This window comes from Oncorhynchus gorbuscha, linkage group LG12 (assembly GCF_021184085.1).
Source record: "Oncorhynchus gorbuscha isolate QuinsamMale2020 ecotype Even-year linkage group LG12, OgorEven_v1.0, whole genome shotgun sequence".
Lineage (NCBI taxonomy): Eukaryota > Metazoa > Chordata > Actinopteri > Salmoniformes > Salmonidae > Oncorhynchus > Oncorhynchus gorbuscha.
Window position 1 is genome coordinate 60900262 of NC_060184.1, and position 26768 is coordinate 60927029.

Here is a 26768-nt window from a genome sequence, read left to right on the forward strand (position 1 = left end):
TTTACTAACCAACTAAATAAACCAGATAAATGCATAAACAAACAGCAGTAGATATATACGTTACTTACAAGGATCGGGAAGATTCCCTAGTGGGCAAATCCGATATGACGGCTTGGTGGACAAAGGGAAGTGGGTGTGGACTGAGCGAGAGCGGGAAAGACCAGAGAGATCACTACACACATTACTACTATAATTCTATTCATTGAAAGGCTAATCCTATGCCACATGAATGCTCACTCATTCGGGAATAATTGCAATCAATATATATATTTACGCCCATGTGTCGTGATCTTTTCTGTTGGAATCCGGTCCGTCTGCTGGAGAGTCAGTTCATCCACCTCTCTTTCGCTCTCTCTCTCTGCTTCTCTGAAGATCAAAGCCTTTCATGGTTAGAATGGATACTTCAGAGTACCATTCAGAAATGCTCTCATAGAATAGATGTTTTGGTGGTTGTTGGTAATAGCATCCCAGGTTTACATAATTTCTAGCTGCAGACTAGTGATTGGTATCTAAGATTTGCTCTTATTCTGTCGGGATTGATAGTCTCAGAGTTTAACTATTTCCAGCCGTGTAGCCAATGCTCCACATGGCATTGTTAGGAATTCAACAATTATTCGCAATCACAGCTTTGCTTAGTCTAAACTATTCGCAATCACAGCTCACGCTGTGGATTCGCTCAGTCTTGGTACTAAAACCTGTTCCATCTCAGTTGACACAGAGGTATGCGTGGTCTGAAGAGGATTTCCTCAGGAGTTTTTTTTCTTATCGTAACAGTAGTATGCTTCCTGTTCTCTCTGAGATCACCAGAAGAAACACACTCGTCATACCCGTCCCTTAAGTGTCTATGTGGGCGGAAGGGTAGCCTAGTGGTTAGAGCGTTGGACTAGTAACCGGAAGGTTGCAAGTTCAAACCCCCTAGCTGACAAGGTACAAATCTGTCCTTCTGCCCCTGAACAGGTAGATAAACCCACTGTTCGTAGGCCGTCATTGAAAATAAGATTTTTTTCTTAATTAACTGACTTGCCTTGTTAAATAAAGGTTAAATAAAAATATGGACCCTTCTCACAAGTGGACATTTTGTTTCAAATTCACATTTGAGGGATTTAGGAGTTTGCCACATGAAACCTTTTGTTCTCTCTGTGTATCTCTCTCTGCATTACCAGGGGGAGAGAGTCTTTGCCAAGAATTTATGGCCTGAGATAACAGAACCTGGGGGTAGGAGAGAGTGAGGGGGAAGCCATGATCTAAACCCAGAAAGGGCCACGTCATGACATGATTTATTGCTATTATTTCCCTGCTGTTATTACTCTGTCTCCCTGCTGCTACAACTCTGTCTCCCTGCTGTTATTACTATGTCTCCCTGCTGTTATTACTATGTCTCCCTGCTGTTATTACTATGTCTCCCTGCTGCTACAACTCTTTCTCCCTGCTGCTATAACTCTGTCTCCCTGCTGCTACAACTCTGTCTCCCTGCTGTTATTACTATGTCTCCCTGCTGTTATTACTATGTCTCCCTGCTGTTATTACTATGTCTCCCTGCTGCTACAACTCTTTCTCCCTGCTGCTATAACTCTGTCTCCCTGCTGCTATTACTATGTCTCCCTGCTGTTATTACTATGTCTCCCTGCTGTTATTACTATGTCTCCCTGCTGCTACAACTCTGTCTCCCTGCTGCTATTACTATGTCTCCCTGCTGTTATTACTATGTCTCCCTGCTGCTATTACTATGTCTCCCTGCTGTTATTACTCTGTCTCCCTGCTGCTATTACTATGTCTCCCTGCTGTTATTACTATGTCTCCCTGCTGTTATTACTCTGTCTCCCTGCTGCTATTACTATGTCTCCCTGCTGCCATTACTATGTCTCCCTGCTGTTATTACTATGTCTCCCTGCTGCTATTACTATGTCTCCCTGCTGCTATTACTATGCCTCCCTGCTGTTATTACTATGTCTCCCTGCTGCTATTACTATGCCTCACTCCTGCTATTACTATGCCTCACTGCTTCTATTACTATGCCTCCCTACTGCTACTACTATGTCTCCCTGCTGCTATTACTATGCCTCACTGCTGCTATTACTATGCCTCACTGCTGCTAATACTATGTCTCCCTGCTGCTATTACTATGCCTCCCTGCTGTTATTACTATGTCTCCCTGCTGCTATTACTATGCCTCCCTCCTGCTATTACTATGCCTCACTGCTTCTACTACTATGCCTCCCTACTGCTACTACTATGTCTCCCTGCTGCTATTACTATGCCTCACTGCTGCTATTACTATGCCTCACTGCTGCTACTACTATGCCTCCCTACTGCTACTACTATGTCTCCCTGCTGCTATTACTATGCCTCCCTACTGCTATTACTATGTCTCACTGCCGCTACGACTATGTCTCCCTGCTGCTATTACTATGCCTCCCTACTGCTATTACTCTGTCTCCCTGCTGTTATTACTCTGTCCCTCTGCTGCTACTACTGTTTTCCAGCTGTTATTACTCTGCCTCCCTGCTGTTATTACTCTGTCCCTCTGCTGCTACTACTGTTTTCCAGCTGTTATTACTCTGCCTCCCTGCTGTTATTCCTCTGTCTCCCTTCTGCTATTACTGTTTTCCAGCTGTTATTACTCTGTCTCCCTGCTGTTATTACTCTGTCTCTCTGCTGTTATTACTCTGTCTCTCTGCTGCTACTACTCGGTCTCCCTGCTGTTATTACTTGGTCTCCCTGCTGTTATTACTCTGCCTCCCTGCTGTTATTACTCTGTCTCCCTGCTGTTATTACTCTGTCTCTCTGCTGTTATTACTCTGTCTCCCTGCTGTTATTACTCTGTCTCTCTGCTGTTATTACTCTGTCTCCCTGCTGTTATTACTCTGCCTCCCTGCTGTTATTACTCGGTCCCCCTGCTGTTATTACTCTGTCTCCCTGCTGTTATTACTCTGTCTCACTGCTGTTATTACTCTGTCTCCCTGCTGTTATTACTCTGTCTCACTGCTGTTATTACTCTGTCTCCCTGCTGTTATTACTCTGTCTCCCTGCTGTTATTACTCTGTCTCCCTGCTGTTATTACTCTGTCTCACTGCTGTTATTACTCTGTCTCCCTGCTGTTATTACTCTGTCTCACTGCTGTTATTACTCTGTCTCCCTGCTGTTATTACTCTGTCTCTCTGCTGCTATTACTGTTTTCCAGCTGTTATTACCCTGTCTCCCTGCTGTTATTACTCTGTCTCTCTGCTGCTATTACTGTTTTCCAGCTTTTATTACCCTGTCTCACTGCTGTTATTACCCTGTCTCACTGCTGTTATTACTCTGTCTCTCTGCTGCTACTACTCGGTCTCCATGCTGCTATTACTCTGTCTCCCTGCTGTTATTACTCTGTCTCCTTGCTGTTATTACTCTGTCTCTCTGCTGCTACTACTCTGTCTCCCTGCTGTTATTACTCTGTCTCCCTGCTGTTATTACTCTGTCTCCCTGCTGTTATTACTCTGTCTCCCTGCTGTTATTACTCTGTCTCACTGCTGTTATTACTCTGTCTCCCTGCTGTTATTACTCTGTCTCCCTGCTGTTATTACTCTGTCTCCCTGCTGTTATTACTCTGTCTCACTGCTGTTATTACTCTGTCTCCCTGCTGTTATTACTCTGTCTCCCTGCTGTTATTACTCTGTCTCTCTGCTGCTATTACTGTTTTCCAGCTATTATTACTCTGTCTCCCTGCTGTTATTACTCTGTCTCGCTGCTGTTATTACTCTGCTGATAAGCCACGGTCAAAAGGTTAACAAACTCACACTTGTTAGTTACATTATCAGTATACTACTCTGTACTGCAGTACATCTTCATCAAGAGGCAGTAGAGAGGTAAGGAAAATACCAGTGAGAAAAGCCCATGTGTGGTCAACTTTATAACGGTAAGAAGAAAAGCGAATAAATATGGTTAGCCGTAGCCTTGCAGTCATATTTTGATTAATTATAGTGATATCTGTATTTCTCTCCTCCAATCAACTAAGTGGAAATGTACGTTTGGAGAAAGTCAAATTGAAAGTTAAAACAAGTAGCACCTAACAGTGTCGTACAATGTACAGCAAGACAGAGACAGATATGTGGCTAGTAGAATCCAAGCTTGTTTAACAGACACCAGTGACCTCTATTGATTTTCCGTCTGGCTGCAATCGTCCTGACATCATCAACGTTGGACGCTGCCTGCTGGACCTCCTCCAGCATCCATCCAGCCGTAGAAATATAATTTCTAGAACAGGCCTCTCAGACCATAGCAATTTGACTTGCATGGTAATGTCTGTTCTAGTAATTATATTAATTACTATTACTATGGTAATTGTAGTAATTATATTTCCAGTAATTACATTAAAGAGAGAAAGAGAGACTAGATGCATAGAATTATACTAACTAGAGTGGTTATATTAAAGCCCTTCGGACCACGACAGTTTGACTTGAATGGGAATGTTCGGTTCTAGTAATTGTATTTCTAAGTATCCAGCCTCTCTGACTTCAGCCTATTGCTGAACTGGTGCCAGGTGCTTACCAGCAACCCCTCCACAGCCATACAAAGCAGGGAAAAAATACTTCATAAAACTCTATTTAATAGAGAGGCTCTTAAATCTAATGCATCTAAATGGGATGAATTAGCCAGCATTGGCCTGTTGTTATAATGGGATTGAGATGTGTTTTAATGTGCTGTTTCATTTTAAACTGAACTCAACTCCATGGTAGAATAGACTATATTGTTATTTCCCTTCACAATATCGGTGACTACTTTATTGGGTCTGCTTATAACTGATTTAAACCATAAACCTACATGATAAACAGCGTCCCTATGAAACTAAAAGACTCTTCTGGGTATAGGTGTCTGTGTATTTTTAGAGTGACTGACGTGTAGACGGTGATTTATGACCAGTCAGTGTGTGTTGGGTTAATTCATTCTCCCCTCTGGCTCTTTAATGATGTAAATCTCATCACCTGGCTGTCCTACTGAGGGGACACACATTCATCTTCGCATCACATAGTATCTCTACCACACACTCAAGGGCAAGGCGTTGCTTCGCTAACAGGAAGATCGACAACGGCCTCTAAGATGTCATGGACAGTTCGAGAAAGAACGCTGCACTGCAGTACTACTAATAACAACACTAACAGGGCCATTAGAATTGTTGTTGTTGCTTGGATTGCGAAACCTCTTGTTGGAGTTCTTTCTTCCTCACAGTGGAAGCTCAGTTCTTTCATCATATCATATTGCTTGCTGAACTAAAACGTATTTTTCTCCATTTCCGAAGACGTATTGTCCTTCACATGTCAGTAAAGAACATAACTTGATATGTACAGCAGACAGTAGTCCACCCACCCCCTCACCAAGACTAGGTTGAAAGGGAGGTGTCGCCAAGAATACAATACCATTAACACAAACCCAAGCGAACTTAGGCTAGATAGCAGGAAGAAAACTAACAAGGTCCTATGATTGATATGGTAATCAGAGGTGGATTTTCAAACCGCTTTTCAACATGAAATGAAATGCAGCCTTGCTGTTGATTTAGTTTTGAATGATTGTGGCTAGCTGGTGTGGTGTGATTGAATTGCTTTGGTTAGCTGGTGATTGAATTGCTGCAATTGCCTGAACACCACAGCTACGGAACATGGGGTGACAGGAGAATAATCATGACGTTGTACTGGCCTTTCTGCCTCTCTGCTTCCCTTGTTTTTTGGTCAAATTAATGAGTGAAAATCAGCGTTAGGTCAATCCAAAAATGATTTTATAATGGGTGTTGGATTGTGCCCTCGGCTAAAAGGGTATTTCAGATAACTCTTTGTTTCTCTCAACTGCTAATGGTGAAGTCAACGCAGCAAAAATAATAACACACACATGCATGCACGCTCATATGCAGAGCACACACGTGTGGAGACCGTGCACGCACACACACACACACACACACACACACACACACACACACACACACACACACACACACACACACACACACACACACACACACACACACACACACACACACACACACACACACACACACACACACACACACACACACACACACACACACACACACACACACACACACACACACACACACACACACACACACACACACACACACACGCAAGGAACACAACACAACACACACACACCCACCCAAACACTTGTCATGAATCTATTGCATACATATGTTGAAGTGTGATATGTAACTCATGTCCTGCCTATATGTAATGAGATATGTCATTACTCCCCTCTGTTCCCTCTCCTTCCCAACAGCTCTTCTCTCGTCTTTCTGTCAGAGGTGGACAGTATTCATATCCCGTCTCAATTATGCCAGCAGCCTGTCAAGTCAGAGCAGACACACAACTCCACCAAATGACATGGTAATTACACAGTACAAAGACCCTCGGTCTATTCGGGTCATTTCTCTCCGCGAGGGTAATTTTCCCTGCTGTTGTCTGTAGCTCTGAAACTCCCAGGTTACTACGGAGGGAAAAGGGAAGGCATTTTGGATAAAAAAAGAGAGGATTTAGCATTTGATTTCTCTAGACTACAGCACCCAGACAGTTAATAGCGTTGTTGCAGTTTGAAAAGGGGGGAAAACTCAGGGGCGTCTCTCACAGTGTCTCAGTGCTTGGTTCCAGTAATAAAATGTGTATTACGTTAGGGCTTTGGGGATGAGAAGAGGATTCAGAATGTGATTATCCTTTATCAAAGAAATCTTTCGATTCTTCCTTTCGTTTTGATTCTCTATAGATCAGGGAATGGCTGGTTTGTCATTAAAGCAGACCTCACCACCACCAGCTGGTTGGCCAGCACACTATATCCTCTGTCCTTTCAAGAAAATGACAGGCTCATAAAATCACTCTATTCCCCCAATAGCATTAGCAACCCTACTTTTGAAGCAATTTGTGAGGCGAGGCCCCAAAGCTAGTGAATGTGGGGCACACCATACTGAAAAGAATAAAGCAAAGTGGGAAAGATTCCTAGGGGTTTTCAGAAAGAGTCCTTCAAGCTACTAGATCTATCATCAAACTTTTGTGGAGAGATTGTGGTAGATAACTTGTGAAGCATCTGGAGCAAATCCTTGGGCTCCCTCTCACTGATGTGGAATCAGGACTTCTGCTCCCTCTCACTGATGTGGAATCAGGGCTTCTGCTCCCTGTCACTGATGTGGAATCAGGACTTCTGATCCCTCTCACTGATGTGGAATCAGGACTTCTGCTCCCTCTCACTAATGGGGAATCAGGACTTCTGCTCCCTCTCACTAATGGGGAATGAGGATTTCTGATCCCTCTCACTGACGTGGAATCAGGACTTCTGCTCCCTCTCACTAATGGGGAATCAGGACTTCTGCTCCCTCTCACTAATGGGGAATCAGGACTTCTGCTCCCTCTCACTGATGTGGAATCAGGGCTTCTGCTCCCTGTCACTGATGTGGAATCAGGACTTCTGATCCCTCTCACTGATGTGGAATCAGGACTTCTGCTCCCTCTCACTAATGGGGAATCAGGACTTCTGCTCCCTCTCACTAATGGGGAATGAGGATTTCTGATCCCTCTCACTGACGTGGAATCAGGACTTCTGCTCCCTCTCACTGATGTGGAAACAGGACTTCTGCTCCCTCTCACTGATGTGGAATCAGGACTTCTGCTCCCTCTCACTGATGTGGAATCAGGACTTCTGCTCCCTCTCACTGATGTGGAATCAGGACTTCTGCTCCCTCTCACTGATGTGGAATCAGATCTTCTGCTCCCTCTCACTGATGTGGAATCAGGACTTCTGCTCCCTCTCACTGAAGTGGAATCAGGACTTCTGCTCCCTCTCACTGATGTGGAATCAGGACTTCTGCTCCCTCTCACTGACGTGGAATCAGGACTTCTGCTCCCTCTCACTAATGTGGAATCAGGACTTCTGCTCCCTCTCACTGATGTGGAATCAGGACTTCTGCTCCCTCTCACTGACGTGGAATCAGGACTTCTGCTCCCTCTCACTGATGTGGAATCAGAACTTCTGCTCCCTCTCACTTATGTGGAATCAGGACTTCTGCTCCTTCTCACTGATGTGGAATCAGGACTTCTGCTCCCTCTCACTGATGTGGAATCAGGGCTTCTGCTCCCTGTCACTGATGTGGAATCAGGACTTCTGATCCCTCTCACTGATGTGGAATCAGGACTTCTGCTCCCTCTCACTAATGGGGAATCAGGACTTCTGCTCCCTCTCACTAATGGGGAATCAGGACTTCTGATCCCTCTCACTGACGTGGAAACAGGACTTCTGCTCCCTCTCACTGATGTGGAATCAGGACTTCTGCTCCCTCTCACTGATGTGGAATCAGGATTTCTGCTCCCTCTCACTAATGGGGAATCAGGACTTCTGCTCCCTCTCACTGATGTGGAATCAGGACTTCTGCTCCCTCTCACTGATGTGGAAATCAGGACTTCTGCTCCCTCTCACTGATGTGGAATCAGGACTTCTGATCCCTCTCACTGATGTGGACTCAGGACCTGCTCCCTCTCACTGATGTGGAATCAGGACCTGCTCCCTCTCACTAATGGGGAATCAGGTCTTCTGATCCCTCTCACTAATGGGGAATCAGGACTTCTGAAGATTAATTATGAAGCCTGTATGACTATTGACAGATATCAGATAGTCATTACCGCCAGTGAACAAAATTACTTTTTTTCCTGAGAACTATTCATTTAGCTGAAATGGAACAGCAAGCGAGCAGGCAAAGCCTCGTCTGCAAAGGCACCTCCAAATGAACGGATAAATGCAAATTGATATTCTCCACAACACTCTCCACACACCCGAATCGTCCTGGCGGGAAGTGTGTCCAATCAGGCTTAGAAGAGGGACTACATAATCATAATGAAGGACCCACTTTAGACGACTACTGTTTGTCCATGTAGAGAGAAACAAAAATCAAGAAATGTCATAAGATACAGTAACCATGCAATTTTCATACTGACGAGTCCAAGTCTGTCCATTGAGAGGCTATGCGGGAGTAGACCCTGCCCTGTGGTCAACAACTTGAGTATACGCCAGGCAGCATACATCAATAAGATGGCCCGATGCCAGATAGACCTACATGTATTTATGTTGCCTCGAGAATTGTGATGAGGGTTGTTGATACAGGAGAGGCAGCTAGGGGAGATCTTATGTTGATGTCTACCTCGCTCTGTCATTATCATACATTGCTTCAAAGTCTCTTGTCTGTCAGGTAGGTAACCTGAGGATATACAAAGTGTCCATCAGTACAGCTGATCTGCCTAGTACCCTCTATTCAACTTCATTTCCGAGAATCAGATGAAAAGCTATATGCGATCCAACTAATCAAGGATGAATGATAATTGTCCTCAAATGGAAGAGTTCTATCATTGCGGAATTGATTGCGGAACAGAGTGCCATGTGGTGAGTGTGGGTTTGTACTATTTGCCTCAATCCAGACAAAGGCTTTTACTTATAGTATAGGTCATTTAGGCTTCCATCCAACCCCATACAGAATGACAAACTTTAGATGCAATAGGTTGCTCTCTATTTTCTCAGAGAGAACAGTAAAGACTTAATGATCCTGCTAGATATAGCACCCAGTGAAGCGGTCCAAGTTTTTTACTGAGTATCTTGATGCGTGGTGTTTTTTACTGAGTATCTTGATGCGTGGTATTTTTTACTGAGTAACTTGATGCGTGGTATTTTTTTACTGAGTAACTTGATGCGTGGTATTTTTTACTGAGCAACTTGATGCGTGGTATTTTTTACTGAGTGTCTTGATGCGTGGTATTTTTTACTGAGTAACTTGATGCGTGGTATTTTTTACTGAGTAACTTGATGCGTGGTATTTCTTCGGAGTATCTTGATGCATGGTGTTTTTACTGAGTATCTTAATGTGTGGTGTTTTTACTGAGTATCTTGTTGCGTGGTGTTTTTTACTGAGTATCTTGATGCGTGGTATTTTTTACTGAGTATCTTGATGCGTGGTGTTTTTTACTGAGTATCTTGATGTGTGGTGTTTTTTACTGAGTATCTTGATGTGTGGTGTTTTTACTGAGTATCTTGATGCGTGGTGTTTTTTACTGAGTATCTGGATGAGCACAGATAGAGACATGAGCATTCAAACTGACAGCGTTTGACATTACGATCCCAACACTGAATGATAGCCCTCCCTCCCTCCCTCCCTCCATCCATTCATCCCTCCCTCCCGCTGAACCAGACATAGACACATAGAGAGGGGAAAAGGTGGGAAAATCTATGCTAATCAACTTTTCTAGAAGAGCAATTTCTGATTTAATACAGCCTTGCTGATGTGTGGGGATTTTCTTTTTCTCCTTTGAGTGCGGTGGAAGCGGGGACAGCGGGGAGAAGAGATGCTCACACTGGGTGACACTTGTAGCCAAGGACTCAAGATGGGGAATCGATAAAGATTCATGATTGTGGTAGGCACTTTACTGTTTGGGCAGGGGGAGGGAGAGAGGTGGTAAATTACGTAGTCTGTCTCATGGGCTCCTACTGTAAAACTAGACAGATTTGTTTATTTTTTCAACTTTACCTTTTCTTGACTCGGCAAGTCGTTTAAGAACAAATTATTACTTTCAATGACAGCCTAGGAACAGTGTTCAGGTGTAGAACAACAGATGTGTATTTTGTCAGCTCGGGGATTTGAACTTGCAACCTTTCCGTTACTAGTCCAACTCTCTAACCACTAGGCTACCCTGCCTGAGTGGATGCAGAGGGTGTGGACTAGAGGGGAATCATTCCAGCTTTTTTTTGCCTGTTCATGAACTTCCTGATTGGAATGCCAAAGGATAGCACTCAACCCAACAGAGGAAAAAGCCTCAGAAATGTCAATATCCGCAAGCCATCACCTTCATCCCCACCATCATCATCATCATTCATAAATGGGGCCTTTCATAATATGATTTCTTTCAGCTTAGCTATTTTTTTATTTCGGCATAGAGATGTTGATGTTTTACTCTGATATTTTGCTTTTTCGGTTATATTTTTGGTCACACTTTTCTCAAAAAATGTTACAGGCACAATAGATATCAAAATGCAGCATCTTCGGACCGAGATAAAAGCATAGGATTTATTTGGTTCTGGATCGGTTCATTTCAGTTTTTACTATAAGAGTATGTATTGCCTTATTCAACATGGACCAATAAAAACAGATACGCTTTTATGATACAGTATTTTATAAAAAAATATGGACTTAACTCTCACATAGAGACATAAAATTGTTACTGCAATATTTTTAATAAGTTGATAAGACTGTCCATTTTGCTTTGTTATAAATTACCTCTACATACATGGCAGCAAATAGTCTGGAGGGGATGATCTTCAACCTCCCCGGTTTAAATACTTTAAATAGACATCACCACAAACACCGTGAGAACTAAAGGACATGTCTAGAACAGGAACGTAGCTAATATATCATCATAAATTACATCAGACAAAATGTCAGACATTCATGCACAAAAGCAATCTAGAGCCTTCGGCTGATACGGATCCAAAAGACAGCAGTGAATAAGGCCATACAGTAAAGTCGTCTTTTCAGCAGCGATGGAAGAAGTTAAAAAAGGAAGAATGGAAACGGAATGCCATTCTGTCCATGTTCAAGTGTTCTGGCCCAGAAAATACAAAAAGGTGATTTCTTCAAGTAATGGCAATGTAAAGACAGCACAGTTCATTTTAGGGAGGAGAAGAAAAAAATATGAACAAGGGAGTTAGTACAAGGTCCCTTGTATATCACAAATGATGGTGCTTTCTCTTTGAGAGTTGTTGTTCTCATTTGTATGGTATCCATATGAGGACATCTGACATTTGTTCTCATTTCTCTTCTAGGAGTCATCTTCGGTTTTGATGACGTGGAACAGAGTGACATTGAACAGCACCTGGTGTCCATTGTTCCAGGCATAGAGCGCCCTCTCCCTGGCGTTATAGTCTAACATGGACATGTGAAAGTACTGGTTGTGGAAGGGGATGTCCGTGTACTCATAGCTGGAGGTCTTGGTGGAGTATGAGTAGTAGACCTTAGCACCCGTCAGGTGAGAGTTGGTGATGTAGAGTGTTCCGCAGATCATAAAGGATTCCCCCGCATTCCGTTTGGAATATTCCGTGTTCCATGTCTTCTGGACTTCCAGGGTGTCCGGGTCCATCTGGGCGATGACAATATTTCCCGCGTTCTGATTGGTTGCGTACACCACCCACATGCCCAGTTCGTCGGCCATGACATCGATGTCGGAGTATCCGCCCCAGGAGTAGGGGTAGGTATTGTGGAAGCCGGCGTACTCCAGAGCCCGCTGAGCCAGCACCCGACCCGTCTCAAAACTGTACTTCACGATGATGTTACTCTGATACTTGTTGTAGTACAGGGATCCATTGTATACCACGTGACCGGTTCCCTCCCATTTAAATGGAAGGTTGTAGGTTCGAGACACCACATTAGCCACAAAGTCTTCCATGGTCTTGTACTCACGGACAATCTTACTGTTGGTGTAGCTGTCCATGTACCAGACCTATGTCAAAGAAAGATGAATAGCAGGAATTAGTCGAAACCACAAACTGGTGTCTTTCACACTGAACACAGACTGAATATACATGCAACAAACATGCAAAAATATCTTTACGAAAAGGTCACCATTTCCTCCATCTCCCTTATGAATATAACATATGAACCACTTCACATGCCTTATAAATCTCATTAAATTATACTAAATTAAATGATACGCAATTAAATATCCCCAGAAACAGCCTTATATGAAAATCAACACCATGATGTTTGGTCATGAGAATATTAGATTATTGTTATAAATCCTGCCCTATACTCTGAAAACAAAACCGAGATGTAGTCACCAGAGACACGCACAGAGAAAGAGCTATCACCAACATAGACGCCCAGCCACCTTCCACCTCCTCCACTCCCATCCCATAACTCACCCTGTTGTTTCTCTGAGAGGCCTGTGGATCAGTCATCCATGCCCCAAACCGGGTGCCAGATGTCTTTATTGTTACAGGTCCAGTGATTTTCATTAATTTCCCACATGCTGTTAATAAAGAAATGCAGCGATAAGATGTACTGTTTTTTCCTCCTCTTCTAAATAGATTTCTCAAGCCAATTTCATGCCTGTGTCACCGGAGAGTTTACTCAACAACACTGTGCATATTAAATCCGGGCTAGCAGAAACACGTACACTCAAGTCTAAGGCCTAAGGCAATCATATCGGACTCAATCAATTGGCAGTAGGTATTGACTACATGGGAAAGCTGCTTATTAATACTGGGCTTTGCAGTACTGCTTGTCGTATCCCACATGGTATTGCAGAGTTGCAGAAATATGCAAACACACACATAACACCGTATGCAAACGCGCATGCATAGTAATGTGTTTGGGGTTTCCAACTAATTCACAGATGAAAGAATGTAGTCATTTTCTTGTTTATGGATATTACAGTGTAACTGGCCTTGAGCATGGAAACCGCAGTGATAAAAGATTCTATAATATTATCTATGCTTAGCTCTCAGTTATTTATTTATGTTGTTCAATATTACGTTTATATCAAGATACTCAATCTTTGACCTCCATTATGCCATTTACCTTTTATAAATCAGATCCTTTCATTCCTTTTCCCATGAAGATCAGGTCGAGTCAAATAGTAGATTATATACAGCAGGTAAAACTGATCTCATTAAAAGATCTCATCCTGATTTTGTCTCTTCAGAGTCTCCTACCCAGTGGAATACAACACTGTTTATGTGAGGAATTCTTGATTTTCTCCATATACAGTTATTGTGGCGTGAGCCATAAATACACAACAGAGGATTCACTGAGTTTGCCCGTGCAGTTGATATTGATCTGCTTCTACTCACTGAGTTTGCCCGTGCAGTTGATATTGATCTGCTTCTACTCACTGAGTTTGCCCGTGCAGTTGATATTGATCTGCTTCTACTCACTGAGTTTGCCCGTGCAGTTGATATTGATCTGGTTCTACTCACTGAGTTTGCCCGTGCAGTTGATATTGATCTGGTTTGCCCGTAGTTGATATTGATCTGGTTCTACTCACTGAGTTTGCCCGTGCAGTTGATATTGATCTGGTTCTACTCACTGAGTTTGCCCGTGCAGTTGATATTGATCTGTTTCTACTCACTGAGTTTGCCCGTGCAGTTGATATTGATCTGGTTCTACTCACTGAGTTTGCCCGTGCAGTTGATATTGATCTGGTTCTACTCACTGAGTTTGCCCGTGCAGTTGATATTGATCTGGTTCTACTCACTGAGTTTGCCCGTGCAGTTGATATTGATCTGCTTCTACTCACTGAGTTTGCCCGTGCAGTTGATATTGATCTGCTTCTACTCATTGAGTTTGCCCGTGCAGTTGATATTGATCTGGTTCTACTCACTGAGTTTGCCCGTGCAGTTGATATTGATCTGGTTCTACTCACTGAGTTTGCCCATGCAGTTGCGGAGCCTGCTGTCCAGTCTCAGCACCCTCTGGTAGAGCTCGTCATAGTCGTATGCCCCCATCTCCTCCTGGATAGCTGTGAGCACCATGGACAGGTTTCTGATCTCCTCTTTAAAGGAGGAGATGAGCTGGGCGTCTGTCTTGTACTGCTCCAACACAGGGATCAGAGGCTGCAGCTCATCCATCTTCTCCTTAAGCTCCTGGAGCAGAGACAGGCACAGGACAGAGACAGAATGGCCTGGATTAAGAGAAATCCCAGAGGGGAGATAGAAACCACTTAAGGCACGCTTAACACACCTTCTGAGCAGTGGTAGGAAGCCATGCAACCTTGTCTCAAGGAAATTTGTGAGATTTGGTACGTAAATTTGTCAGTCCGTTTAGTATGATATACTGTATTTCGTTACATTATGTGACAGTAAGATTGAAATGAGAAGATTTATAGTATCATATGTCTTACCCAGTGGTACAATAGCATACTAATTGGATGATGTAACTTATTGATGTATAGTATTATATGTATTTTTCTGAGACCGGGTTGCGTGTTGCGTGGTAACGACGAAGGAGAATTAAGGGGGAAATTGATGTTGATGGTTAGAAGAACTAATGGAAAAGGTTAGGATAATTCAAGTAGCAGGTTAGGTGTAATGGGTTAAGGTTAGATTCTCGAACACAGAACCTTTGTATTGCTAGGCAGTCGCAATATACGCCCAACCATCCTCGCTGACAAACCTCCCTACTTTCGTTTCTGTTTAAATGAACTAGACCATTAGTACATATCATACATCTTGGAGGTCTAAATACATACATATAGTATGCATTATATGGCTGAGGCCAGGCTGAGCCATAGGGAAGAGGAAAAGTGGAGCAGAGGAAAAAAGGGGGTGTTGAAAATAAAGTGAAATATGGGTAACATCGAGAAGTATATACACTACTGTAGCGGTGGGGTCACTTATACATTTCCCTGTTTCTGATAGAATAGCACATTATTTGTCCATTAAAATAACATCAAATTGATCAGAAATACAGTGTAGACATTGTTAATGTTGTAAATGACTATTGTCGCTGGAAACAGCTGATTGTTTATGGATTATCTACATAGGTGTACAGAGGCCCATTATCAGCAACCATCACTCCTGTGTTCCAATGGCACGTTGTGACCCCAAAGTTTTGAACAGTAATGTATATACAGTACAAGGGTTTTTCTTCTTCTTTAAAAAAAATCAATTTTCTACATTGTAGAATGATAGTGAAGACTTCAAATCTATGAATGACACACATGAAATCATGTAGTAACCAAAAAAGTGATAAACAAATCAAATACATTTTTTATTTTAGATTCTTCAAAGTAGCCACACTCTCAGCCAGCTTCACCTGGAATGCTTTTCCAACAGTCTTGAAGGAGTTCCCACATATGCTGAGCACTTGTTGGCTGCATTTCCTTCCCTCTGCTGTCCAACTCATCCCAAACCATCTCAATTGGGTTGAGGTTGGGTGATTGTGGAGGCCAGGTCATCTGATGCAGCACTCAATCACTCTTGTTCTTGGTCAAATAGCCCTTACACAGCCTGGAGGGGTGATTGTTGTGCTGAAAAACAAATGATTGTCCCACTAAGTACAAACCAGATGTGATGGCTTATCGCTGCAGAATGCTGTGGTAGCCATGCTGGTTAAGTGTGCGTTGAATTCTAAATAAATCACAGACAGTGTCGCCAGCAAAGCATCCCTACAACATCACACATCCTCCTCCATGCTTCATGGTGGGAACCACACATGGAAAGATCATCCATTCACCTATTCTGCGTCTCACAAAGACAAGGTGGTTGTGACCCAAAATCTCACGTTTTGACTCATCAGACCGAAGGACAGATTTCCACCGGTCTAATCTCCATTGCTTGTTTCTTGCCCCAAGCAAGTCTCTTCTTCTTATTGGTATCCTTTAGTCATGATTTCTTTGCAGAAATCCGCTCATTCGCTCACACAGTCTGTTACTTGAACTCTGTGAAGCATTTATTTGGGCTGCAATTTCTGAGGCTGGTAACTCTAATGATCTTATCCTCTGCAGCAGAGGCAACTCTGGGTCTTCCTTTCCTGTGGCGGTCCTCATCAGAGCCAGTTTCATCATAGCGCTTGATCTGTTTTTGCGACTGCAGTTGAAGAAACTTTCAAAATTCTTGAAAGGTTCCATATTGACTGACCTTCATGTCTTAAAGTAACGATGGACTGCCGTTTCTCTTTGCTTACTTGAGCTGTTCTTGCCATAATATGCTATCTTCTGTATACCACTCCTACCTTGTCACGACACAACTGACTCTTAATGCACACCAGTTAATTTAAATGCATTCCAGGTGAAGGTTGCATCTTTAAATGCATCTCATAAAGCAGGTTGAAAGAATGCCAAGAGTGGGCAAAGCTGTCATCAAGGCAAAGGGTGACTACTTTGCAGAATCTAAAATATATTTTTTTATTTGTTTAACACTTTTTTGGTTATTACATGATGCGATATGTCTTATTTCATAGTTTTGATGTCTTCACTATTATTCTACAATGTAGACAATAGTACAAATAAAGAAAAACCAATGAATGAGTAGGTGTGTCCAAACTTTTGACTGGTAGTGTATATTTTTTAATTGATCTAACATATTTCCTTATGAGTGTCTCTCACAGTGTTTAAAATTGTAAGTAAACATCTCTGGTCATGTCATGTGGTCAGGCAAAACACCTGGGCCTGTTTATAAAAAAATGTGCTGTACTTCAATGTATTCTAGTGCTATAATGTTATTTACTTCAATGTATTCTCGTGCTGTAATGTTCTGTACGTCAATGTATTCTAGTGCTGTAATTCTAGTGCAGTAATGTTCTGTACTTCAATGTATTCTAGTGCTGTAATGTTATGTACATCAATGTATTCTAGTGCTGTAATGTTATGTACATCAATGTATTCTAGTGCTGTAATGTTATTTACTTCAATGTATTCTAGTGCTGTAATGTTATGTACATCAATGTATTCTAGTGCTGTAATGTTATGTACATCAATGTATTCTAGTGCTGTAATGTTATTTACTTCAATGTATTCTAGTGCTGTAATGTTCTGTACTTCAATGTATTCTAGTGCTGTAATTCTAGTGCAGTAATGTTCTGTACTTCAATGTATTCTAGTACTGTAATATTATGTACTTCAATGTATTCTAGTGCTGTAATGTTATGTACATCAATGTATTCTAGTGCTGTAATGTTATGTACATCAATGTATTCTAGTGCTGTAATGTTATTTACTTCAATGTATTCTAGTGCTGTAATGTTCTGTACTTCAATGTATTCTAATGCTGTAATGTTATGTACATCAATGTATTCTAGTGCTGTAATGTTATGTACATCAATGTATTCTAGTGCTGTAATGTGCTGTACTTCAATGTATTCTAGTGCTGTAATGTTATTGTCTTCAATGTATTCTAGTGCTGTAATTCTAGTGCAGTAATGTTCTGTACTTCAATGTATTCTAGTGCTGTAATGTTATGTACATCAATGTATTCTAGTGCTGTAATGTTATGTACATCAATGTATTCCAGTGCTGTAATGTGCTGTACTTCAATGTATTCTAGTGCTGTAATGTTATTGTCTTCAATGTATTCTAGTGCTGTAATTCTAGTGCTGTAATGTTATGTACAGCAATGTATTCTAGTGCTGTAATGTTATTTACTTCAATGTATTCTAGTGCTGTAATGTTCTGTACTTCAATGTATTCTAGTGCTGTAATGTTATGTACATCAATGTATTCTAGTGCTGTAATGTGCTGTACTTCAATGTATTCTAGTGCTGTAATGTTATGTACATCAATGTATTCTAGTGCTGTAATGTTCTGTACATCAATGTATTCTACTGCTGTAATGTTATGTACATCAATGTATTCTAGTGCTGTAATGTTATTTACATCAATGTATTCTAGTGCTGTAATGTTATTTACATCAATGTATTCTACTGCTGTAATGTTATGTACATCAATGTATTCTAGTGCTGTAATGTTATGTACATCAATGTATTCTAGTGCTGTAATGTTCTGTATGTCAATGTATTCTAGTGCTGTAATGTTATGTACATCAATGTATTCTAGTGCAGTAATGTTCTGTACTTCAATGTATTCTAGTGCTGTAATGTTATGTACATCAATGTATTTCAGTGCTGTAATGTTATGTACATCAATGTATTCTAGTGCTGTAATGTTATTTACTTCAATGTATTCTAGTGCTGTAATGTTATGTACTTCAATGTATTCTACTGCTGTAATGTTCTGTACTTCAATGTATTCTAGTGCTGTAATGTTATTTACATCAATGTATTCTAGTGCTGTAATGTTATGTACATCAATGTATTCTAGTGCTGTAATGTTATGTACATCAATGTATTTCAGTGCTGTAATGTTATTTACATCAATGTATTCTACTGCTGTAATGTTATGTACATCAATGTATTCTAGTGCTGTAATGTTATGTACATCAATGTATTCTAGTGCTGTAATGTTGTGTACATCAATGTATTCTAGTGCTGTAATGTTATGTACATCAATGTATTCTACTGCTGTAATGTTGTGTACATCAATGTATTCTAGTGCTGTAATGTTATGTACATCAATGTATTATAGTGCTGTAATGTTCTGTACTTCAATGTATTCTAGTGCTGTAATGTTATTTACATCAATGTATTCTAGTGCTGTAATGTTATGTACATCAATGTATTCTAGTGCTGTAATGTTATGTACATCAGTGTATTTCAGTGCTGTAATGTTATTTACATCAATGTATTTCAGTGCTGTAATGTTATGTACATCAATGTATTCTAGTGCTGTAATGTTATGTACATCAATGTATTCTAGTGCTGTAATGTTGTGTACATCAATGTATTCTAGTGCTGTAATGTTATGTACATCAATGTATTCTAGTGCTGTAATGTTATGTACATCAATGTATTCTAGTGCTGTAATGTTATTTACTTCAATGTATTCTAGTGCTGTAATGTTCTGTACTTCAATGTATTCTAGTGCTGTAATGTTCTGTACGTTAATGTATTCTAGTGCTGTAATTCTAGTGCAGTAATGTTCTGTACTTCAATGTATTCTAGTGCTGTAATGTTATGTACATCAATGTATTTCAGTGCTGTAATGTTATGTACATCAATGTATTCTACTGCTGTAATGTTATGTACATCAATGTATTCTAGTGCTGTAATGTTATGTACATCAATGTATTCTAGTGCTGTAATGTTATGTACTTCAATGTATTCTACTGCTGTAATGTTCTGTACTTCAATGTATTCTAGTGCTGTAATGTTATTTACATCAATGTATTTCAGTGCTGTAATGTTATGTACATCAATGTATTCTACTGCTGTAATGTTATTTACTTCAATGTATTCTAGTGCTGTAATGTTCTGTACTTCAATGTATTCTACTGCTGTAATGTTCTGTACTTCAATGTATTCTAGTGCTGTAATGTTGTGTACATCAATGTATTCTAGTGCTGTAATGTTATGTACATCAATGTATTCTAGTGCTGTAATGTTATTTATATCAATGTATTCTAGTGCTGTAATGTTATTTACATCAATGTATTCTAGGGCTGTAATGTTATGTACATCAACATGACTGTAAGTCGCTTTGGATAAAAGCGTCTGCTAAATGGCATATATTATTATATTATTATTAATGTATTCTAGTGCTGTAATGTTCTGTACTTCAATGTATTCTAGTGCTGTAATGTTATTTACTTCAATGTATTCTAGTGCTGTAATGTTATGTACATCAATGTATTCTAGTGCTGTAATGTTCTGTACTTCAATGTATTCTAGTGCTGTAATGTTATTTACTTCAATGTATTTCAGTGCTGTAATGTTATTTACATCAATGTATTCTAGTGCTGTAATGTTATTTACTTCAATGTATTCTAGTGCTGTAATGTTATGTACATCAATGTATTCTAGTGCTGTAATGTTCTGTACTTCAATGTATTCTAGTGCTGTAATGTTATTTACTTCAATGTATTCTAGTGCTGTAATGTTATGTACATCAATGTATTCTAGTGCTGTAATGTTCTGTACATCAATGTATTCTAGTGCTGTAATGTTATTTACTTCAATGTATTTCAGTGCTGTAATGTTATTTACTTCAATGTATTTCAGTGCTGTAATGTTATTTACTTCAATGTATTCTAGTGCTGTAATGTTATGTACATCAATGTAATGTGTAATTTCTGTACTTCAATATATTCTAGTGCTGTAATGTTATTTACTTCAATGTATTTCAGTGCTGTAATGTTATTTACATCAATGTATTCTAGTGCTGTAATGTTATTTACTTCAATGTATTTCAGTGCTGTAATGTTATGTACATCAATGTATTCTACTGCTGTAATGTTATGTACATCAATGTATTCTAGTGCTGTAATGTTATGTACATCAATGTATTCTAGTGCTGTAATGTTATGTACTTCAATGTATTCTACTGCTGTAATGTTCTGTATTCAATGTATTCTAGTGCTGTAATGTTATTTACATCAATGTATTTCAGTGCTGTAATGTATCAATGTATTCTAGCTGTAATGTTATTTACTGTATTCTAGTGCTGTAATGTTCTGTACTTCAATGTATTCTACTGCTGTAATGTTCTGTACTTCAATGTATTCTAGTGCTGTAATGTTATTTACTTCAATGTATTTCAGTGCTGTAATGTTATTTACATCAATGTATTCTAGTGCTGTAATGTTATTTACTTCAATGTATTTCAGTGCTGTAATGTTATTTACTTCAATGTATTTCAGTGCTGTAATGTTATTTACTTCAATGTATTCTAGTGCTGTAATGTTATGTACATCAATGTATTCTAGTGCTGTAATGTTCTGTACTTCAATATATTCTAGTGCTGTAATGTTATTTACTTCAATGTATTTCAGTGCTGTAATGTTATTTACATCAATGTATTCTAGTGCTGTAATGTTATTTACTTCAATGTATTTCAGTGCTGTAATGTTATGTACATCAATGTATTCTACTGCTGTAATGTTATGTACATCAATGTATTCTAGTGCTGTAATGTTATGTACATCAATGTATTCTAGTGCTGTAATGTTATGTACTTCAATGTATTCTACTGCTGTAATGTTCTGTACTTCAATGTATTCTAGTGCTGTAATGTTATTTACATCAATGTATTTCAGTGCTGTAATGTTATGTACATCAATGTATTCTACTGCTGTAATGTTATTTACTTCAATGTATTCTAGTGCTGTAATGTTCTGTACTTCAATGTATTCTACTGCTGTAATGTTCTGTACATCAATGTATTCTAGTGCTGTAATGTTATGTACTTCAATGTATTCTACTGCTGTAATGTTCTGTACTTCAATGTATTCTAGTGCTGTAATGTTATTTACATCAATGTATTTCAGTGCTGTAATGTTATGTACATCAATGTAATGTTAATGTTATTTACTTCAATGTATTCTAGTGCTGTACTTCATGTTCTAATGTATTTCAGTGCTGTAATGTTATTTACTTATTCAATGTATTCTAGTGCTGTAATGTTATTTACTTCAATGTATTTCAGTGCTGTAATGTTATTTACATCAATGTATTCTAGTGCTGTAATGTTATTTACTTCAATGTATTTCAGTGCTGTAATGTTATTTACTTCAATGTATTTCAGTGCTGTAATGTTATTTACTTCAATGTATTCTAGTGCTGTAATGTTATGTACATCAATGTATTCTAGTGCTGTAATGTTATTCAATACTAGTCAATGTATTTACTTCAGTGCTGTAATGTTATGTTTTACTTCACTTCAATGTATTTATGTACTTCACTGCTGTAATGTTCTGTACTTCAATGTATTCTAGTGCTGTAATGTTATTTACATCAATGTATTTCAGTGCTGTAATGTTATGTACATCAATGTATTCTACTGCTGTAATGTTATTTACTTCAATGTATTCTAGTGCTGTAATGTTCTGTACTTCAATGTATTCTACTGCTGTAATGTTCAATGTATTTCAGTGCTGTAATGTTATTTACTTCACATCAATGTATTCTAGTGCTGTAATGTTATTTACTTCAATGTATTTCAGTGCTGTAATGTTATTTACTGTATTCTATGTTATTTACTTCAATCAATGTATTCAATGTAGTGCTGTAATGTTATTTACTTCAATGTATTTCAGTGCTGTAATGTTATTTACTTCAATGTATTTCAGTGCTGTAATGTTATTTACATCAATGTATTCTAGTGCTGTAATGTTATTTACTTCAATGTATTTCAGTGCTGTAATGTTATTTACTTCAATGTATTTCAGTGCTGTAATGTTATTTACTTCAATGTATTTCAGTGCTGTAATGTTCTGTACATCAATGTATTCTTTCTTCAATGTATTCTGGTGCTTTAATGTTCTGTACCTGGAAGTTCTTGGCCATAATAGTCTTCCTGTCATCTTCTACCTGTCTGAACTTGGTCCGGAGCCCTTTCATCTGATTCTCCATCTTCATGACATACTGGAAGTCCCTCTGAGTCCGTAGGTTCAACACCTCAATGGACTGGGACATGTTCTGCACCTGGACCAGAGTAGGGTAAATACTGTATATGTTGTAACAGAGAAGTATAGACATTCATGTCATGGATATCAAGGTTTTATGAATACTTTATGAATGTTACATACAATCATCGTAAGTAAAGTTTTACCAACAAGACAAACACATGTCCAACAACCATCTGAAAGACGTTCCGCACCTGGACCACAGCAAATAAGAAAAGCACATCCAGCCTGGTCCAAGATCTATTTGTGTTGTGCATGTCAATGACCATAGGAGCTGGCAAGACAGCACAAACATATCTGCGACCAGGCTAAATCAAATCTATACAACTGTCTCAATCATGTCTGGGCCAACACGGACTCCTGAACTGACTCCTAACTTGAGATCCTTAGGCTAACTCGGGTTTAGGTATCACACTCCCATTCTCCCATTGACAACAAAGCATGGCTTACAGTCTTTAGAAAACTTTTAAAACTTTTTTTTAACGATTGCTAACAAGCGTTTACCTTTAGTTAAGGTACTTTTTTTATAAACTCTTAACATAGCAACACACCTACGTCACACAATGAGTCAAATAGTTCATTTTCCGCTCAAAACCTCATTTTGTTCATTAAATACCATCTCTACATTTCAAAATGCAAAAAAAACTTTCTCGACGTACACTAATTCTATCAAAACACGGCAAACCCGACTCAATATCTAATCATTCTGTCAAAACGCTAGCACATGTTTTCTATCCACGAGGAACATATCTTCAATCATAGCGCAATGACTTTCAAAATACTAACAGTTGATGGCATTACAAAAACTGCAATCCTTTTCATGTTTTAGAACCTGCATACAATAGATAACATGAAATCCATTGTTCTTTTTAATTCAGTTTCCATTTACTGCAAACCACTCTACATTTTTGGGTTGAGTGTCAATTGTGTGCATTTTTGGCAACACACTATCTAAAAGTGAATGAGTCATCTTTATTTTGTAGAATGTACAATAGAAAACAATAGTAAGTGACAGAATTGCTGTAGTAAAAGCTTTATTTAGCAAGATGAAATTGCTGCCAGTAATCAACAACAAAAAATCCAACATACATGACTGTTGGTTCCCAATGTGTAAAAATAAAACACAATTACTGTAAAAAAGGCAGAGAAGAGAAAAAACACAAACATGTCCAGTCCTGTTTCTAATCTATACCATCTTCAGCATTTTGGCCACATGTTCTCGTCCACATCACATCTTATGTCGTCTCTCGCTATGCACCTTAGATAGAAACGCTTGGCCTGCCTTATCCACCCCTGGAAGTCTTCAGCTGAGATGTCTCTGCACCTTGGATAGAAACGCTTGGCCTGCCTCATCCACCCCTGGAAGTCTTCAGCTGAGATGTCTCTGCACCTTGGATAGAAACGCTTGGCCTGCCTTATCCACCCCTGGAAGTCTTCAGCTGAGATGTCTCTGCACCTTGGATAGAAACGCTTGGCCTGCCTTATCCACCCCTGGAAGTCTTCAGCTGAGATGTCTCTGCACCTTGGATAGAAACGCTTGGCCTGCCTCATCCACCCCTGGAAGTCTTCAGCTGAGATGTCTCTGCACCTTGGATAGAAACGCGTGGCCTGCCTCATCCACGCTTCAGCTGAGATGTCTCTGCACCTTGGATAGAAACTGCCTCATCTTCAGCTGAGATGTCTCTGCACCACCCCTGGAAGTCTTCAGCTGAGATGTCTCTGCACCTTGGATAGAAACGCTTGGCCTGCCTGGCAGTCTTCAGCTGAGATGTCTCTGCACCTTGATAGAAACGCTTGGCCTGCCTTATCCACCCCTGGCAAACGCTTGGCCTGCCTTATCCACCCCTGGAAGTCTTCAGCTGAGATGTCTCTGCACCTTGGATAGAAACGCTTGGCCTGCCTCATCCACCCCTGGCAGTCTTCAGCTGAGATGTCTCTGCACCTTGGATAGAAACGCTTGGCCTGCCTCATCCACCCCTGGAAGTCTTCAGCTGAGATGTCTCTGCACCTTGGATAGAAACGCGTGGCCTGCCTCATCCACCCCTGGAAGTCTTCAGCTGAGATGTCTCTGCACCTTGGATAGAAACGCTTGGCCTGCCTCATCCACCCCTAGCAGTCTTCAGCTGAGATGTCTCTGCACCTTGGATAGAAACGCTTGGCCTGCCTTATCCACCCCTGGCAGTCTTCAGCTGAGATGTCTCTGCACCTTAGATAGAAACGCTTAGATAGCCTTATCCACCCCTGGCAGTCTTCAGCTGAGATGTCTCTGCACCTTAGATAGAAACGCTTGGCCTGCCTTATCCACCCCTGGCAGTCTTCAGCTGAGATGTCTCTGCACCTTAGATAGAAACGCTTGGCCTGCCTCATCCACCCCTGGCAGTCTTCAGCTGAGATGTCTCTGCACCTTGGATAGAAACGCTTGGCCTGCCTCATCCACCCCTGGCAGTCTTCAGCTGAGATGTCTCTGCACCTTGGATAGAAACGCTTGGCCTGCCTCATCCACCCCTGGCAGTCTTCAGTTGAGATGTCTCTGCACCTTGGATAGAAACGCTTGGCCTGCCTCATCCACCCCTGGCAGTCTTCAGCTCACAGAACAGGGCTCCGGGCAGCCGAGCGGAAATGGAGGAAAACTCGCCTCCCTGCGGACCTGGCATCCTTTCACTCCCTCCTCTCTACATTTTCCTCCTCTGTCTCTGCTGCTAAAGCCATTTTCTACCACTCTAAATTCCAAGCATCTGCCTCTAACCCTAGGAAGCTCTTTGCCACCTTCTACTCCCTCCTGAATCCTCCTCCCCCTCCCCCCCCCTCCTCCCTCTCTGCAGATGACTTCGTCAACCATTTTGAAAAGAAGGTCGACGACATCCGATCCTCGTTTGCTAAGTCAAACGACACCGCTGGTTCTGCTCACACTGCCCTACCCTGTGCTCTGACCTCTTTCTCCCCTCTCTCTCCAGATGAAATCTCGCGTCTTGTGATGGCCAGCCGCCCAACAACCTGCCCGCTTGACCCTATCCCCTCCTCTCTTCTCCAGACCATTTCCGGAGACCTTCTCCCTTACCTCACCTCGCTCATCAACTCATCCCTGACCGCTGGCTACGTCCCTTCCGTCTTCAAGAGAGCGAGAGTTGCACCCCTTCTGAAAAAACCTACACTCGATCCCTCCGATGTCAACAACTACAGACCAGTATCCCTTCTTTCTTTTCTCTCCAAAACTCTTGAACGTGCCGTCCTTGGCCATCTCTCCCGCTATCTCTCTCTGAATGACCTTCTTGATCCAAATCAGTCAGGTTTCAAGACTAGTCATTCAACTGAGACTGCTCTTCTCTGTATCACGGAGGCGCTCCGCACTGCTAAAGCTAACTCTCTCTCCTCTGCTCTCATCCTTCTAGACCTATCGGCTGCCTTCGATACTGTGAACCATCAGATCCTCCTCTCCACCCTCTCCGAGTTGGGCATCTCCGGCGCGGCCCACGCTTGGATTGCGTCCTACCTGACATGTCGCTCCTACCAGGTGGCGTGGCGAGAATCTGTCTCCTCACCACACGCTCTCACCATTGGTGTCCCCCAGGGCTCTGTTCTAGGCCCTCTCCTATTCTCGCTATACACCAAGTCACTTGGCTCTGTCATAACCTCACATGGTCTCTCCTATCATTGCTATGCAGACGACACACAATTCATCTTCTCCTTTCCCCCTTCTGATGACCAGGTGGCGAATCGCATCTCTGCATGTCTGGCAGACATATCAGTGTGGA

At 40.8% G+C, this 26768-nt stretch overlaps 1 protein-coding gene across 1 annotated transcript in view; it reads right to left on the minus strand.

Moving 5' to 3' along the window:
• Positions 1 to 11168: 11168 nt before the first annotated feature.
• The window catches only part of olfm3a (olfactomedin 3a), a 42576-nt gene continuing 26976 nt past the window's right edge, over positions 11169 to 26768 (minus strand). The window contains exons 3-6 of the mRNA XM_046290785.1: positions 22880 to 23035; positions 14427 to 14646; positions 12925 to 13031; positions 11169 to 12503 (exon numbers count right to left, since the gene is read on the minus strand). Coding sequence (XP_046146741.1) covers positions 11826 to 12503; positions 12925 to 13031; positions 14427 to 14646; positions 22880 to 23035 — 1161 coding nt within the window. The 3' untranslated portion in view covers positions 11169 to 11825. The remainder of the gene's footprint in view (positions 12504 to 12924; positions 13032 to 14426; positions 14647 to 22879; positions 23036 to 26768) is intronic.